The sequence below is a fragment of the Marmota marmota genome, unplaced genomic scaffold, assembly GCF_001458135.2.
Source record: "Marmota marmota marmota unplaced genomic scaffold, marMar, whole genome shotgun sequence".
Lineage (NCBI taxonomy): Eukaryota > Metazoa > Chordata > Mammalia > Rodentia > Sciuridae > Marmota > Marmota marmota.
In genome coordinates this window covers 2,134,185-2,152,657 of record NW_025999983.1, presented here as the reverse complement: position 1 = coordinate 2,152,657, position 18,473 = coordinate 2,134,185, and the positions used below count along the sequence as shown (strand labels likewise).

Below are 18,473 nucleotides of genomic sequence, written 5' to 3'. Positions count from 1 at the left end.
CGCCGATAGGGTGGCCGGGAGGCGGCGGCCGGCCGGGCGGGCGCGCCATCTTGTGGAGGCGGGTGAAGAGGGCGCGGGCCGGAGCGCGGCGCGCGAGGTGGCCGCCCGCGGCTCGGGGTCGGCGGGCGCTGGGTGGCGGCCCGCGGCGGAGGGTCGGGGGCGCGAGGTCAGCGGACCGCGCTGCGGCGCCGGGCCGGTCGGGGAGGGGGCGCCGCGCTGGCCGGAGGATGGGCAGCCCGCAGGTGCCCGGCGGCTCCCGGTAACTCCCCTTCTCCTTCTCCAGGCTGAACTTCGCGCAGCTGTGTTTTTAGCACTAGAAGAGCAAGAAAAAGTAGAGGTACGCAGCCCGCAGATGTAGCTAGCGGGGGTCAGCCGGCTTCTGGCCGGTTGGGGACGCTCCGAGACGGACTGCTGCAGCCTGCGGTCCGCTGCAGACGGCCACACGTCAGGTTCTCTATGACTGGGGGGAACCGACGGTATTCTTTTGTGTATCTTCCTGAATCTTGGAGTATTCCTAAAAGTATGCACAGTAACTTAGGCCAGTGCTAAATCCGAAACAAAAAGTTGTAGGAGTTACCAGAAGAAATGGTTCATTGTCAGTGAGTTAGCTGAGATTGTTCAGAACCCTTAATAAGCTTATATGCATTGTGCGTCTTCAAGGTAGGGGGTGTGTAGTATGTAACTTTCCAAATTTTTTTTGTCCTCTAGTATTTTTCACATCTTTTTATTCAATCGATAATTTATAGGGTTTTTTTTATTTTTTAGCCCTCTACCAATAATCCCCTAAAAAATCCTAACTAAATATCCTGTAACTTGTCAACAAGGTTCACTTTATAATCAAAGTCTTTCACTGTCCTTGATGGCACTTTTCCCACTTGCTTAGACCTATGTACCTTCTGTTTAATTTCATCAAACTGTTCATTTATTGTTTGCTCTCGCCTTGTTTGTTTTGAAGCATTAGTTTTTTTTTTTTTTGTTTTTTTTTGGTGATTCTGGGGATTGAACCCAGGGCTTTGTGCATGCAGGGGAAGCCCTCTACCAAATAGCTATATCTCCAGCTTGATTCTTTTTTCTTGATTAATCTAGAACCATGGTCCTTCCCTCAGAAACCCTGACTACTTCACTTTCTAGATACAGCCACTTAACCATATGAATTGGTGATGCTACAGGTTGGTGGCTACCACCCGCAGCTGGGAGCTGATCAGGTCCAGCCGACCTGTGTTTTACTTGGCAGTCCCCTCTTTAACTTCATTTAAGCCTTCTGCTTTATCTGTTCTCTTTGCTCTAGACAGATTGTCTTGTCTTCTCCCTCACAGGGAAAAATGGAAGTCATCGAGTCCTTTGTGTCTTCCTCTTCCTGCCCCCAATCTACTGCTTACCTTAGGAAAAGCTTACCTAAAAAGCATGTATCTGTACCTCCCTCTACCTCTCTCTTTCCTGCTTTAGAAAAGGCACTGTCTTTTGTTTTTTGTGTTTTGGGGGGGGGGTGGGTAGGTACCTGGGATAGAACCCATAGGTGCTTAACCACTGAGCCACATCCCCAGCTCTGTTTTTTTCTATTTTATCTAGAGACAAGGTCTCGTTGATCGCTAAGTTGCTGAGGCTGGCTTTGAACTCGAAGTTCTCAGCCTCCCAGCCTCTGGGATTACGGGCATGCACCACCACGCCTGGCAAGGCCCTGTCTTATCCAGGTATTATTACTTTGGGTTTTGCCTTCCATAGTCTTATTTTTTTTTTCTTCCTTCCAGAAATCTAGGTTTTGAAACAATGTGTATATCACATACCATTTCTTACAGTACCAGACATTCTGTCATTAACATTTTAAATATACCACTACTATACCTTAAGAAGGTCTCTTGCTACAGTCAAGAAGAATATCTTGAGTATACTTTGTTTTTTACCTGTCTGGTTGAGCATAGTGGCATTTGACATTCTTAATTCCTTCTTACTTGAAAAGTCTCCCTTGACCTTTGAGACCTCTTTCTGTTCTGTTTTTTCTCTTTTCTTATTCCAAGATATCTTTAGCATGATCTTTTTTTCTGTACTGCACTTGAACTCTTGCACTTGTTACCTTGTTCCCCAGTTTTCATTCTGTATTCTTTTCCTAGTGACCTTAATAACACCTGTAACTTGAGCACCATATTTTCAGCGCCTATGTTTCTCCTGAGCTGCAGGCCTGTATGTTCAACTAACTAATAGACCCATCTTTCTGGGGAAATCAGGCAGGAAATGTGTTTCTTAGGCCTTGCCTTTCTTTCTGCCTACCTGCTCAGTCCTCACCCAGCTGTCTGTCCAGTCTGTCTCTGAAGGTCAGTGTGGAGGTACTCTGCTGCCTGCTTTGCCTGTGCTTCATTATTTCCTTTCCAGAGTGCTCTATCCTGTTCCTATTATCTAGGCTTCCCTTTGCTGACGCCCCTCACAATCCCCCTCGAGTCCTCTATATTGCTTCTAGATCTAGATTGACTGTTTATAATACATATCTGATCTTGTCTCTCCATTCTTTCCTGAGTGTTTTAGTTGACTCAGTCTTCAAATTTCCTAAAATAGACTATCGGGGTCCTTCGTGATCTTTCCCTCTTTTTTGAAAACAAAACAAAACTTAATTGAGGTATAATTGAGCAACAGTGAATTCAGCATATAAAATGTGTAATTTGGTAAACTTTTACATTTATGCTAAATATGTACTGATTACCACCATCAAGATAGTGAACATAACTCTAATCCTTCAAAATTTTCTTGTGTCCCCCCTGCATCCTAAATATGTCTTCAGAGCCATATGAATGGGATCCTATAGTATGTACTATTTTTGATCTGGCTTCTTTTGTTCAGCATAATGCACTTGAAATTCATTTTGTGTGTATTAAGTCATGTCATTTAATCTTGGGTTCAAGATATCTTTCCATTGATTCATTGAATGGATACATGACAACTTGTTTAACCATTTACCTGTTGATACACATATTTAAATGATTTTTGGATTTTGATTATCATAATTAAATGCTGTGAACATTCATGTAAAAGTCTTTGCTTAAATTTGTGATATCTCTTGAGAAATACATAAGGGTGAAATAAGTGGATCACATTCATACTAGGGATATTTTAAGCTTTTTAAAAATGATCACCAAACTGCTTTCCAAAATGATTGTGCCATTTTGAATTCCCATCAGCAGTTTATGAGGCGCTTATCTACCTGTAACTCGTGCTCAGCTCGAGGAGGTCCCTCTTGTGCTGCCTTGTTTGAGCCTCATTGTCAATAATCACAGCTTTGATGCAAAAGAGTATTTTTTCCTATATTTATTCAGATCTATAATTACAAAGATAAGTTGAACTATGGCTACTTGTAATTGGAAATTTTAAGTATATATGTTATAAACAATAGAGACCTAAGATGATAAAATATCATACTCCATACATTTGAAATAATAAATAGTTGTTTAAATTTAATTGCATTTTACAGGAGTATTGAAGATATTGGACTTCAAAAGCAGTTTAATGAATAATTTATAAAACAATTTAAAACAAACATGGGTCTTCATGTATGGCTTTTTAACTTTGAGACATTATTAAATAGTACAAATCAAGTCCTGTTTGTGAAATGGATTTCAGAAACTAATTTTATGAATGATAACATATTACTTATGTCTTTGCCAAAAATTAAACTTAATGTACATTTCATAGTTATTTTTAGGATAAACATGACACTTAAAATATTTCATTTTTTTTTAACAGAACAAAACTCCTTTAGTCAATGAAAGCCTGAAAAAGTTTTTAAATACAAAAGATGGTAAGACTTTCCATTCATTCTTGTTTATTTTTATCTGCCTCTGAATTTTCAAATCTTGTCACCATTTGGGGAAAAATCAGAAATTTTATCTTTTTTTCAAGTATGTTTTCTTATAGATGCGCATTTAAAAATATATTGCTGTGTAACAGTCACATTGCTATTGTTCAGTGGGTTTGGTTGTGGAAAGTTGTTGGTTAAAGCAAATTTTACATAAACACAATTTTAATATAAAAAGTACAACATTGAAATATTTTTGTGGAATATTGCATTGTTTTATAGTTTCAGACTGGTGATCCTAAGGAAAAAATTGAAGATTGAGATTTTTTATTATTTATCTATTTAAAGAGAAGAAATTCATAATTTGAAAAATTTAGAAGCCTCTTTTTCTCCTATTCATTATCTTATTTCACCAAGGCTGCTTGGTGAAATTGAAATTGAAAGTTTTTTAGGATTTGCTTACACAATTTTTTCTTGATCTTTACAGGTCGTTTAGTGGCTAGTCTTGTTGCAGAATTTCTCCAGTTTTTTAACCTTGACTTTACCTTGGCTGTTTTTCAACCTGAAACAAGCACAGTAAGAACAATGATTTTTACATCTGTTTTCACGTCCCTGAAACATTGATACAAATGAGTTATTATTAACCTGGAAGCTTATAAAATTTGACAAGTTATATTTACTTGCACACAGATTATTTTTTTTAATTGATGATTCATTTTTCTTATAAAAGCTATTTGAACTGTCAGAGAAAAGGTACCAGTGTTGCTGCTTCATGTAATTTGTAGCTTGCTAATAAAGTTGAGTATTATTAGAGTTAGTTTTGTCATGATCCTATGCTGTGGCATTTTAAAAAAAAAAAAAAAGTAAAATTTTAAAAGTAGACATTCACTAGAAAGATAGCTTGTTTGAGTTTGGAGATACTTTCTGTGATCTCTGGATGTACTTTTGGTATTTTTTTGGGCACATGTGTCTTCTTCTTTTCCAGTTTCAAGGTCTAGAAGGTCGAGAGAATTTAGCCCGTGATTTAGGTATCATTGAAGCGGAAGGCACTGTGGGAGGACCCTTATTACTAGAAGTGATCAGACGCTGCCAACAGAAGGAGAAAGGGCCCTCCGGTGGGGAAGTAAGTGTGATCCTTCATGATTTGTTTTCGTTTTTGTCTAATTTGACCAGTAGAGTAGATATATGCAGTGAGTCAAGGTTAACATGAAAAGATTTGCTTAAAGATAATGAAATGCAGTGAGAATAAATATATATTTTAAAGAAAATTGGAATATTCTGATCACTTATTTTTTAGTTGGACACAATACCTTTATTTTATTTATTTAATTTTATGTGGTGCTGAGGATCAAACCCAGGGCTTTGAACTTGCTAGGCAAGTGCTCCAGCGCTGAGCCACAACTCCAGCCCTGATTTTGACACTTTTGTATATTGTTTTAGTTATTGATCTTCAGAGTGTTGAATTGAGGAGCCAAACTGTCTGAAAAAAAATGATAGTTCCTCATTGCCTAGCTCTCAAACTTTAACATGTTACTTAATCTCTCCATTGCCTCATTTATAAAATTTGGATAATAGGATCTACATCTTGTGGGTGTTGTAAGACTCATGAGTTAACACATATAAAATGTAAGAATGATACTTGACATAGGAAATATTCAGCTAGTTTTTAGTTTTTATTTTAGTTAAATTTGGAAGAGATGATGTATAGACAATTTTTTTTTTAATTTAAAGGTTTTTTTAGATTATGTTTAAAACTGAGCTGTTGATTTTGCTTAGTTTCAAAACGTTTTCAAATTTGTTGATTAGCAGTGATCTTCTTATTCTTAACCTTTCTTTTCAGAACTACTCCTGAGCAGGTCTGACTTATATTTAAATACTATTTCAGTCAGTTTTTTGTTGCTGTGACCAAAAGACCTGACAAGAACAACTTAGAGGAGGAAAAGTTATTTTGGCTCATGATTTCAGAGGTTCAGTCCGTGGTCAGCTGACTTCATAGCTCTGGGCTTGAGGTGAGGCAGAACATCATAGCAGAGGGGCATGGAGGAGGAAAGCGCTTCAGCACATGGTGACCATGAAGCAGAGAGCTTTGCTCACCAGGGACAAAACATGAACCCCAAAGGCGTTCCCCTGGTGACCTATCTCTAGCAACACTCTCTTGCCTATAGTTAGACCCAGTTAATCCCTGTCAGTGGATTAATCCATCAGTTAGGTTACAACTCTCATAATCCAATCATTTCACTTCTGAACCTTCTTGCATTGTCTCACATGAGCTTTTAGGGGACACCTTATATCTAAACCATAATACACACATTAGTTTTACATGAAGATACTGTCTTAAAGATGTAGATACATGTGTGACTATTCCAGATTTGTGGCTGAGTATGCTTTTTCAGTCATAGAAATTTCTAGAATGTGGATGGAAATGGGCCTGTGTATGTATTCCATTTGGGGAGTCTAAGTGTATGTTTTCAACTGGGAACTTTGAAAATCAGTAAAGCTTGCTTTAGTACTAATTGAATTTCAGGCATGGTAAATATATTCCATGGATAATAGAAGAAGATTTTGTGTGCTTGAAGAGCTCAGAGGTATTCAGGATAAAAAAATGCTTCCAGAATTAATGTTTAAGTAACAGTTCAAGATTAGAGAGGAAGATTATACATGATTTTTTTTAACAAATGTTTGTGAATAATTATTTTAATTCAAAGGGTGAAGTGATTGTTTCATGCCAAAATTTTGCTAAGCAATGTGAGTAAGATATTGGTTGGGGGACCAAGTTTAATAAGGGCACTTCAGAAGGCAGAAGAGTGCAGCAAGGCGGTTGGGGAGCTGGCTAGATCCAGGACCCGGGACCGACGGCCTCTGAGCCGTCGTAGCCTGTGTATTGCACCTTCATTCACTTATTCCTCAGTAAGTCAATAGGATTTTGTTGTCTTCTTATATGATGGACATTGTTATGTATTAGGGTATGAAAAATGGCTCAACAGTCTCCTGGACCTCTGGTCTACAGTTGGTGGCAGCATCTCTTTTTTGCACTCCTCTCAACTTCTGTGATCCCGAGGTCTTTTCTTTCTCCACCCGCCCTTTTGTTTTCTTTCTCTGTTACTCTCTGTCCTGATTGCAGTGGTAGTTGCATGTTTTTCTCTCTGGTCCTCTCTCTTCATACCCTAGGTAACAGCTGGACTCTAGAGCCAGACTGTTGGGTTGGAACCCCAGCCTGCCACATTTTGGTTGTGTGAGCTGCTTTAGTTTAGAAGTCGATAACGGAAGCTCTCAGAGCAGTGTTGGCATGGAGGTGTGAGTGGGTAAACCCTGGCCTTTGTTATCACTGTTTCTTAGTTTTGTATAGATACTGTGTGGATGACTCCCTTAGCCATTGCCCAATCCTCTCCCCTGGCTTCAGCTTGGAATTTCCAGCTCTTCACTACATATAACAATCTGGATAAACCACTAGTGCATTTAAGTTCTGTGAAAAAGCTGACTTCTAAAAAAGAAAAACAAGACAAGAACAGCCTTCCTATCCCCACAAACCAACCTCAGTTCCAGGTGTTCTTGCATTCTTTCCTGGGCTCTGGAACTCCAGGCTCCACCCCAGGAGTGCTCCTCAGGTAGCCCTGGATGTGGTCACTTTGTTAGGAGGAATTCACTCTTGCCTGCATGCTCTAGATGTGGCAGCTGGCAGTTAAGGAAAAGTTAATTGCTGTAAGCTCTTCTCTGCTAGACATATGTTTGCACCAAGTTGAGACCTGGTAAAGCCTTTGCTTTGTGGTTGATGAGATTTGAGAGTAAAATGAATCAGTGTGTTCTTCAGTACCGTGTTCTGGTGGGTAGAACTGCAGCCTGCCCTGTCAGTTTGTCCTGACTCACATCCGATTCTTTCAGATAGACTAAGCATGGAACTTGTTCTTCAAAATAGAATTGTTTTGCTCTCTAGATTGCAAAACAATTAAGTTGGACATTTTATCCCCACTTTTTGCTGTTTTTTTCCCCTCTTAATATTTGGGTATTTAGTCTTTTTTAGCTTTTCCATCATTTATTAGTATTTTACTTTATTACTTTGAAAGAAAGCCTGATGTCAGAACAGAATAAAAAATTACAGGTTTTATTGTCCTTTGACTTTTGATAATAGAAACTAGCTATGGATTAACTTGTTGAGCTCAGTTATTAGGGCTTTTTGCCAAAACTTTATTTTAAAACTACCTTAAGAATTGAGTTGCTCTGTTCTGCATACTTCATTGTGGTTGACTATTAGTGTCTCCCGGCTGTAGTTCATCAGAAGCACTCTCTTGTTTCTGAGCTCATCCTGGATCATTATCCTTTCCTTTAGCACCTTCATCATCCATCTTCATCTCCGTTCCTCAGGGTTCTCACCTTTACAGTCTTCACTGTTGCTGAATTATTTTTAAAATTCAATTCTTCATGTGTTCTTTCTTTAAAAATTGCTATGACTATCATAATGGTAATTTGAATCTCTAGATTCTTTGTCCTTAATCTCAGCTCCGGAGTGATACTGCAGGATTCTGTTTGTGTAGGTTTTTTTTGTTGTTGTTTTGTTTTTTGAAGTGTGAAACCTTGTGGAAGTTGAGTATCTCATTTCTGGAATGTGTTTCAGATCTCTTGAGTATGTTTGTATAGCTGTGCTGGATCACCTGTTCTAAAAATCTGAAGTCTGAAACTTTCTGTGTTTTCAGATAGGAATATTCAACTTACATTCAATCTAGACTGAATTTAATTACTTGAAAGCAGCTTATGTCTTTTTGCCTGCTCTTATTGTCTTATCCTGTTATCTGCCTGAAATGATACATCTGTCCCATCACTCAGCCTGCAATGTTATCCTTGTGGTACTATCCACAGCTGGCTGACTGTGGTGTTTCCTCCTCTTGTTGTTCTCTCACTACTGGTAACTGATGTCGAATTTAGAATTTATTCTGCTGATTGTTACAGTCACATATATTTATCTTTGTCATACTACTAGATCACAAGTCTGTTGAGGACAAGGGTTTTCTTTTCATGCACCTGGTAGGAACAAAGACATGGTGATTAGCTGTTGTTTGCTCATGGTCAGTGGAAAGTCTTTGAAGTCTTTGAGTGCTACATGAAAGACAAATTTGTAAAGGTTAGAGAAAATTAGAAGTAAAACCTGTAGGAAGGCGAATCTAGACAAAGAATGGAAGCAGAATAGAAATGAGAGAAAGATTACCCTTTAAAGAAGAATCAGCAAGATTTGGTAAATTAGTATTCTGGCAAGGGGCAGAGTCATAGAAGGCCATGTGAGAAAGGAAGAGCTCAGAGATGAGCTATAGTTCCTAACCTGGGAGAAGATGCTGCCATTATAGAATGGGCTTGGGAAGAAGCCATGATGTGTAGCACATTTTCATATTTAAAAAATTGTAGTTGTTAAAGAATTTCTAAAACAAAATAGCCAGTATTTAATACAGTGTCATAGAGCTTATGGTAATAATAACAGGTGAATTTTTGGAAGTGATTCTTATTCAGGAAATATTTTTAAAAACTCTCCTTTGCATTTATGATTAAAACCTTGTGCTGAGAGACATATGTAACTATTGCACATATAAGCCATACTAGAATAGCTGCTTTAAAATGGAAAAATAATAAAGGGGCATAAAAGAGAAATAGAGTACTACTGTTTGTAGAAGCTGATGGTTTTTGTGAGAGTTGCTATTTGGTATTTTTTTTCTTGACATATAATGAAGGAGGGTAGAAAAAGTAGACCTTTGAGAATCACAGAATAATATTAGCAGAGAAGGGAAGAGAGAAAGTCAGTGTTGAAAAGATAGATTAGGGGCATATTGCAGTGCAAACTAGGTGGCCTTCAAGGTGACTGAAATATTTTATAGGTAATTAGAATGTGGATGCATTTTTTTTTTTTTTTTGGTAAAATTAGAGGAAATCTGATAAGAAAAGTTATGTGAATGAGGCAAGAAGTAAAATGCCAATTTTGTACATTGTTTTTAAATGCTAAGATTCCTTTGAAAGATAATTTGTATATTCTTGTTTTATTTTTAAATGTGTTTTAAATTGTGATTTTTAGGGTGCACTGGATCTGTCTGATATACATTCTCCACCAAAGTCACCAGAAGGAAGAACCAGTGCACATGGAACCCCCAGTAAGGTGAGTTAGCTGGGTATCAAAGTAACATCCGCACTGAGACTCCGAGGGCTCTTCCCTCTACTCTTGTGTGTTCTAGGTTTTCTTGTTCTTTTGTAACAAGGGCTCTGATTTGTTCAAGGTGCCTTTTTCTTTTTGGTTAAGTATGTGTTTCAAAATTTCTATTCCTTTTGTTGAATTTTGTAGGAAAAAATATGCCCTTAAACATCAGAGTTGTAGAATATTTGAACTCATTTGGATCTTTGAATATTTTCTTCCATTACCAAGGAGATTTGTTTACTTTTCATTTATAAATTCCTAGTTTGAGAATATTAGTTTCCAGAATATAATTGTTGTGTTGAATATTATATACTGTTAAATGGGTGGTCAGATTTAGAAATTGTAAATCATGATGGTTTTTTATATTAATGAGCTATTTTAATAAAATTTATAGGAAAATATACGTACTATGGTTAGCTTTGTGTGTGTGTGTGTGTGTGTGTGTGCATGTGCGTTTGTGCTTGTGTACTATTAAAGAAAAGACCTGATTTGGGGGATATGGTTTAAAGGAGCAAAAAATTGAGTTGAATGCTTGAATTTAAGATCAAGAATATACATATAGCAATAGAGGAACAAATATATGATTGTTAGGAAAGTTGGTGACTGACTGGAGCGTAGCTGGTCTTATTTAAGAATGGGCTTGGGTCATGGTTTAGTCTAGTCAGACTGCTGTGATAAAACATCCCAGGAGGGGAGGTTAATAAAGAACAGATGTTTGTTTATCCCAGTTCTGGGGCTGGAAGTCCAGGTTAAAGGCGTGCAGACTTGGTGTCTGTTGAGGGCTTACCTCCTGGTTTTTAATTGGGACCTACTATATGTCCTCACATGGTGGAAGGGATAAGGGAGCTCTCTGGAGCCTCTCTTATTTATAAGGGGATTAATCCCATTCATGAGGGTTCAACCCTCTGGCCCTAATAGCTTCCCAAAGGTTCCCCTTCCTGATACTATTATCCAAGGGATTGGAATTTCAGCATATGAATTTGGGGGGACATAAACATGCAGTCCATCACAGGTTACATTTGTATTCTATGATTTTTCCTTTATTTCTACTCCATAGAAATAGAGTTATGCTGTGGAGTACATTCAAAGATGAAGCTGTGAGTTCAGGGTGGTACGGTGACTTTTACGTAAGAGGTGATATTTTAAATCAGGGGAGTAAGCTGGGCATGGTGGCACATGTCTGTGATCTGAGCAGCTCAGGAGACTGAGGCAGGAGGATCTCAAGTTTAAAGCCAGTCTTGGCAAAAACAAGGTTCTAAGCAAGTCAGTGAGACCCTGTCTCTAAGTAAAATATAAAATGGGGCTGGGGATATGGTTCAGTGGTCAAGGGTTTCGGGGTTCAATCCCTGGTAGCAATAAAAAATTTTAAAAAATTAAAAAATCAGGTGAGTCTCCAGAGGGCAGTGACTCAATTGCCAGATGAGAACGCTGCCCAGTGACTGCTGCTGTTGGCATTGATGCTGCTGAAGGTTAGAAGCCCAGAGAAACGCCGTGCTTTATTTTTGACTGAGAAAAAAGATTATCATATTGTTCATAGTTTTTCTTCTGAGATTCCTAGTTAGCGTTTTTTAAAGCGAATTTTTTAAAAAGTTGTTTTCCCTCATGCTTGTGGGTGCTATAATCCTGACAACAGAATAGGTCATGAGTAAATGTTAAAAAATTAATTGCTGATAAAAGAGCTTGTGGAAGAAAGACTTATTTTCCACAAAAATATCTGGCATTAGAGATTAAAATTAACTAGTATTTATTTCAAAATAGTTACCAGCAGCATTGAGCTATTTGAAAGTTCTCTTTTTATCAAGTTATTAAGACAAATTAACAATGTGAACCTACGTAAAGTATATCTTTGGGTTAAAATATTAAAGTCTGTTTACATACTCATTCTTAAAGAATTTTTAACTTTGGAGAATTATGAGAATCCTCAGTGTTTTAGGTTGTTAAATGTTGCCCAAAACTCTTACGTTCATTGCCGATTCAGAGGACAATGCCTATCCTCAGGCGGAAGCACCACGCTTCTGCCACTCATTTCTGTTCAGTGTGATCACCATGTCATAGTTGGCACCATAAGCTCGGGTTGCAATGGCGCCTTCAGAAATAACTCTAGGTGGTTGCTGGCCACTCTAGGGTGAGATCTTTTTTAAAAACGAATCCTTATTTTGTCTCTTAACATGCAATTGCCTCTAGTTCTAAGGGTCTGGATTTGGGGTTCTAGTACTTCTACCCTCTTGTTGCCGGCTGCCTCCCATGGTTCTCATGAGCCTTGAGAGCCTACGCAGGGATGTTGTGGCCATGAGAGGGTCCCACCAGCCTTTAGGAACTCTTTAGGAGCTTCGAATGCTCCTAGGATGGTTGGGTAAGGTCAGGACAAGTATTCTACAGAGCTGCTTAGGAGCTGAAGCCAGGCCTCCTTAGAATACTACTAAGGCTAGTGTTTAAAGAAGCATCCTCCACCTGAGGATGGACAGATGGTGATGAGTGCCTACACTTGACCAGATACCTGCTGGAATTAGTAAGTAAATATGAGTTGTTAAGAAAAACTAAGAACTGCAGGCTTTGAAAAGGAACATACTAGATTTTCCATTTTTAAGAAATTTTTTAATTGGAACCTTTATTAGTTTGGTAATGAGTTAGTTTATTTTTAAAGATTGATATTATGTGGTAAAATGTCATTTTATTCTCATGCTCAGATACCAAGGTATAAAGGACAAGGTAAGAAGAAGACAAGCGGGCAGAAGTCTGGTGACAAGGTAACATGCATGAGGGCAAAGGAGAAAAGCAGCCTGTGCCAAAACATACCCTTGGACTCTTGGGGCCTTACGGGGCCTCCTCTTGGCCTGGGTTTTAGGTTTCCTTTTGTAAGGTCACTGCCATATTACCTGTAATCAGAATATGAGGAAGTAGTCTGGTGTAAAACAAACAGTAATTTGTCTGTTTTGTCCGGGTGAAAAATCATATTGTTACATTCTAAAGTTATACTTTGAGTTTTAATTTGAAATGTGTTTTGTGGCAGTAAAAAAAGTGGAGTGCATGATCGTGTGCCTATTAACACTATGATTTTTGTCTGAGGAAAATAGAATATCAAATTGCTTTTTGGCTAAGTTTCAATGAATAAATTAAAGGCCATGCTTCGTTTCCTTCAGGACGTTTTTACTTATGTTCTGCCGTGTTCTAGGCCTTGTCCACCTGTTGACCTTTGCTCAGGCCCCTCCTCACAGCAGACTGGAGGGGCCCATCCTGCACAGTGGTCAGGGCTGTGGCTGCTTTTTCTTCCTCCCCTAAAGGTCACAAAAATTGACTGAGCCAGTAGCTTAGCTGCATATAAAATTTAACTGTTAGAGATCTTAGAAACATTATTAATACAGTTTTTACATATATTTAAAGTAAGACAAAATAATTTAATTTTCAGTCTCTGAGGTTATTAAACCTATATTGAATCTTGGTTTATATATATATTTTTTTCACTAATTTGAAAACTTCCAAAATTAAAGCCTTAAAAGTATTGTATTTCTTTTGTACACTAGCTTTAGTTCCAAAGGTTTCAAAGGTAAATTCTGTTGTATTCTCTTTATTCACATTGTTCTACATTATTAAATGAGAAGGTGTTCTATTAGCCAGTATGTGTTTCTGGAACATCTGCATAGTGACAGTCATTTTGCTAATTCCATGGGCAAGACATACTGAACACAGTCTTCACTGAGGATTTCACAGTCTAACTAGAGAGGTGAAACTACCTTAAAGATAATTAATAATTAAGATTATAAACTGTGTTTTTACATTCTTTCAAATCAGGTGTTTATTTATTTATTTATTTTAACTTTTAGGAAGTTAAAGCATGTTGCTGGATACAGTGTCACACACCTATGATCCCAGCAACTTGTGAGGCTTAGGTGGGAGGATTGAAAGTTTAAAACAAGCCTCATCAACTAAGCAAGGCCCTAAGCAACTTAGTGAGACCCTGTTTCAAGGTAGAAAATTAAAGGGACTAGGGATGTGGCTCAGTGGCTAAACACCCTCCCCACATCACCCCCGCTCCCCCAAAAAAGTTAAAGCGTATTTTTGTAGTATTTTTATATTTTCATTAGTGTCATGGGTCTCTAAGGAGCTAGGACATTGTGAATAAGAGAGAAGCACACAGAGACATCGTGTCTGCTTGTGTAATGTGGTTCACCTTCACGTACTCTGGGCAGGGCCTCATGTGTCTCCCTGATTTGGGGAGTGGCGGCGGGGGGCCCTATCCTAGAGTTTAGGTCATGTGTTGGGTCCCTTCTGTTTTATTGTGTTCCTAAGCCCAGGGTATTTCCTCTGTTGCTTTGACACCTTTTTCCTCGGCTTCCCTGGTATTGTTTCTGAATCACCTGTGTGAGAAGTCTGTTATGCCCAGCATTGCCTGTCTCCATCCTCCGACAGATTACCTGTGGCTCTTTTCCCCCTGCCTTTCTGTTTTGCCTTATGCATGCAGTAGGGCCTGTGTCCTTAACAGCTTAACCCAGAGACTTAAGTTGCATGTAGAGGTGAGATTATACCTGCCAAGATGCCAGGGGAAGCCATTTACATGGTAGGTGAGTGACATTTACCAGGTTGTGTGTGGTGGAAGGAGCCCCACCTGATTGTCCTGCAGGTGGGGACTGTGCATGCCTTGTAGGGTGTGCAGTGTAGGGGCTTGAGCTAAAGCAGGGTGGCCTGGGGCTGCTCACCAGGGAGCTCTGGAGCCCTGAGCCAGGAGTGTGGATGGATGTCTTCTCATTTCTTTTGAATGCAGAAAGGGACAAGTGTTAATGGCTCATTCAGAGACCTCAACTGTTTTCAGGGAGGATATATTTAGACTAGAAATAAATTGTGTGTGTGTGTCTGTGTACACAAATTTAATTGGGGTTGATCTAAAAGGTCTTATTTTGTTATTCAGAGACAAAGGTTGAATAGAAGATTTGGAACATAAGGAGGATAATTATTAATTGGGAACGCTTTTCTTTACTGAGTTAAAAATTTGGAAATATGAACACTTCCAGAGTATCACCTGTAATGATTTATTTCACTTTATACCATTTTGTTTTACCAGATATTGTCCTAGTTTGGGAAAAAAATGTAAAGAATTATGAAAGATTTGGTAGGTTCTACTGACTTTGGTTTTACTGTTGGAAAACTGAGTGAGATATTAGATGTTTTCTGTTATTAATATTTGGGACCAGGTGCTTTTATCATGAAATGTAGTATGAAAGATCATCCATTTTATGGTTCTCAGGTGTTTTAGAACTAATGTGTTTTGAGGTATTTTTGCTTTAAATTCTTAAAAGTGACATTTCTTATTATTTTCCAAATTCTAGAATAAGTTCAGTTCTATGTGGATTCAGGGCAGTGATCACGGTCTCATTATGGTGTGTTTTGGGCTTTGGCAGTCACCTAAGGGTTTTCTGGGTAAGCCAGGTATTGGGACCCCCTTAACTCACCCACGCCCCATACCCTCCTGGATAGGTGGATGGGGGAAGGGTCCTGGCATAGTGTCCTTCCAGTCCTGCTTGCCCCGCTCTGTGATCCCAGTCTCTTGAGCTTCTTGGACTTGACCTGGTGACACTGCTTGTCAGCTGAACCCGTAAAATCTGTGGGTGGGGCAGGACAGCTGCCCAGGGCTGTCCTCCAGGCTGTGACACTTAGGAGTCGTGGTCCTGTTGTGTCTGTGGGAATTAGGTGGCTTGTAGATGGCAGGGGTAGGGTTTCTCTAGAGGCACTGTGTTCTTGGAGACTGGTTAGGTATTTGTTTTGGCTTTCTAGAAGTTTGCTGTTTTTGTTTTTCTAGGTAAGCAAACTAAACTTTTTGAATACATGTGTCTGCAACAATGGTAGTGAAATCCTCTCAACACTTGGTTTTTGAGTCATGAATCAGAGCCAGTCTTTGGCAGGAGGGGATGAGAGGGAGGTGAGCAGGGGAGGAGGCATGGCATGGAAGAGAATTAAAAATAGCATAGAACTTTTGACTATTGCAAAACTAATAAACTTCTTTGACTTGATGTTTCTCCTACTATGAACAGTGTAGATTAAGCCATTACTTTGAGAGAAAAAAAAATCTTTTTTCTAGGTTCTTAAGCCATTCAAGTGGTAGTTCAGTTTTTGGCTACTGGAAAATAGTAATGTTTTTCACTGTGAAATTTGCTGATTTTCTTATTAATCTTAATGATGGAATTTTTGATTATCAAGTATTTGAAAAATATGTACTAGAATTTTCTTACAATTTAAATTTTCCATAAAGCTTTGGCATCTTGAGCTCTATCCAAGGAAATTTAATGGCTGTTGTAGTAAATTTAATGCCATGTCGTAGTCCCTCACATAGGAAAAGACAAACGTAAGTAGTTTCTGTAATAACTATGCATTTCCTAGGGCTGCTCTAACAAAGTGTGAGTTGAGAGGCTTGAAAGAATGGGAATCTATTGTTTCACAGTCTGAAGTCCAGAAACTTGAAATTGAGATGCCAGCAGGCCTTATTCCCTCTTGGCTTCTGGGGCGGCTGATAATCCTAGGTGTACCTTGGCTTGTAGATTGATCACACCAGGCTCTGCCTCCATCTTCACATGGTAGTCCTAGATCTGTTTCTTAGTGGTGCTGGGGATTTGAACCCAGGGCCTTGGGCATGTTAAACATGTTCCATATCTCTGAGCTACACCTCCAACCCTCTTCTAACCTTGTAAGAATGCCAGCCATACTCGATTAGCGCTACCCTCCTCCACCAGGGCCGCATCGTAACTAATTACATAGGCTAAGGTCACTACTAGAAGTACTAGGAGTTAGGACTTTAATAAATCTCTTGGGGGACACAATTCTATCTGGGGTCCCAGGGATGAATTCTAAGGCATAAAGTCACACTTCTTGTTTTTAACAATATGCTTAACCGTAGCTACTTAGAAACCCAGTAAGACAAAGGTAGCCGAAATAAATTCTAGCAGATACCTGCATGTATTTGTATTTCCTCTGTTGAAACTGCTCTAAAATGTTTATAGTGCTTTTGTTTTAATATGTGTGAAATGTTTTGATGACAAATCTTCTATTAGTGTGGATTTTTTTAATACTAAAAATTATTTGGAATTAAGTTTAGTGAATTCCTTAATTACCTAGTTGAGTAATGGCCTTTTGTTTAAAAAAAAAAAAAAAAAACAACCATCATTGTAAAGTAACAACCCATTCCCATGTTGTTTAGAAATTGATTTGGAGAGCAGTTCCGGAGCAGATTGCTTTTCAAGTTTGTTTTTGCTTCACAGAAAATAGAGCTATGTGTTTAGAACAGAATAATTCCTTTTAAAAATGTGTTGTAGCCAGACAGTGGTGTACACTTGTAATCCCAGCAATTAAGGAGGCTGAGGCAAAAGGATTGCAAGTTCAAGGCCAGCCTCAGCAACTTAGCAAGATCTTAAGCAACTTAGACCCCATCTCAAAGTAAAAAAAAAAAAAAAAAAAAAAATTAAATTTGGAACTGTTGAAACTGGACCAGGGACATGGCTCAATGGTAAAGCACCTCTGAGATCAATCCCCAGTAGCAAAAAAGAAAGAAAGAAAAAGAAATTTCTTGTAGCATGGTGTCCTAATGTCCTTCTCTATGAAACTTGTCTTCCTAAAGTTGGTCCTTCTGTTCATAGCAGGAGTATTGCTAACACCAGTAAAAAAAATAATCATCACGGTACATAGTAGTTACTAAGCTTAGTTCATTATATGGACTTAAATTATGTTGATAAAGTGAATTCATAGGGAAGAGAGACCTCATTGGAATAGTTGGTATTTCTTATGCTGTTGCTTTGTATTTGCATTTCAATTTACATCATGCCAGTTATCCTTTGAACTTTCTCAGGAGTGTCTTGAAGGAGAAAATCACTCTGTCTCTAATTGTAAATATCACAAAGTCTCAGGGTATTTATTTCTAATGCATTTGCAAAGATATAAGTCAGTTATTATAACATTTATAAATGAGAGATACAACTGTCATGAATCTAATTAAATATACAAGTGCCATGATAACCTGTTTATATTTGGTAATACCAGGAAAACTTCAAAAAGTTGCTAGAATATTTTTTAAAGTTTCTGCCTCTTTGAAAATATCCTACATTGTCTGAAAGGATGGCAACTTGATATTTATCTTTTAGTAATTAATTTATCCTTATTAAATGGAATATATAGCTCCTTTACAAGGCCCTAAAATTTACATAGCATATATCTTTCCCCCATCAACTAATTAGGGCCTCTAACCAGTATATATATGTGGACCCATCTTTAGGCAGGCATGACGCATGCTGCCTGGGTAGAGGAGGCTCAGTGTCCCTCTAGAGCACCTCGTGCATAGTGTCTGACCCACACTCACTCCCTGCCTTGGCACGGGCTGTGCTTGTCGCTTGCCATGTTATCCATCCCTTCTGTCTCAATTCCCATTTATACTTTATTTTAAAAATGCTAACCAAGTTTTAATTCTTGAGGAAACACAGGCCTAGAAAATACTGAGATTGTACAGTTAGTAGTTCAGTGTAGGCAGCATTCCAGATTCTTTGTTTGGGT

General features: G+C 38.5%; 1 protein-coding gene across 1 annotated transcript in view; it reads left to right on the top strand.

Moving 5' to 3' along the window:
- Positions 1–18,473, top strand: part of Cep43 (centrosomal protein 43) — a 39,712-nt gene that overhangs the window by 234 nt on the left and 21,005 nt on the right. Inside the window, exons 2-7 of the mRNA XM_015498674.2 lie at positions 10–337; positions 3,730–3,784; positions 4,269–4,357; positions 4,767–4,904; positions 9,831–9,911; positions 12,635–12,694. Of these exons, the coding sequence (XP_015354160.1) occupies positions 10–337; positions 3,730–3,784; positions 4,269–4,357; positions 4,767–4,904; positions 9,831–9,911; positions 12,635–12,694 (751 nt within the window). The remainder of the gene's footprint in view (positions 1–9; positions 338–3,729; positions 3,785–4,268; positions 4,358–4,766; positions 4,905–9,830; positions 9,912–12,634; positions 12,695–18,473) is intronic.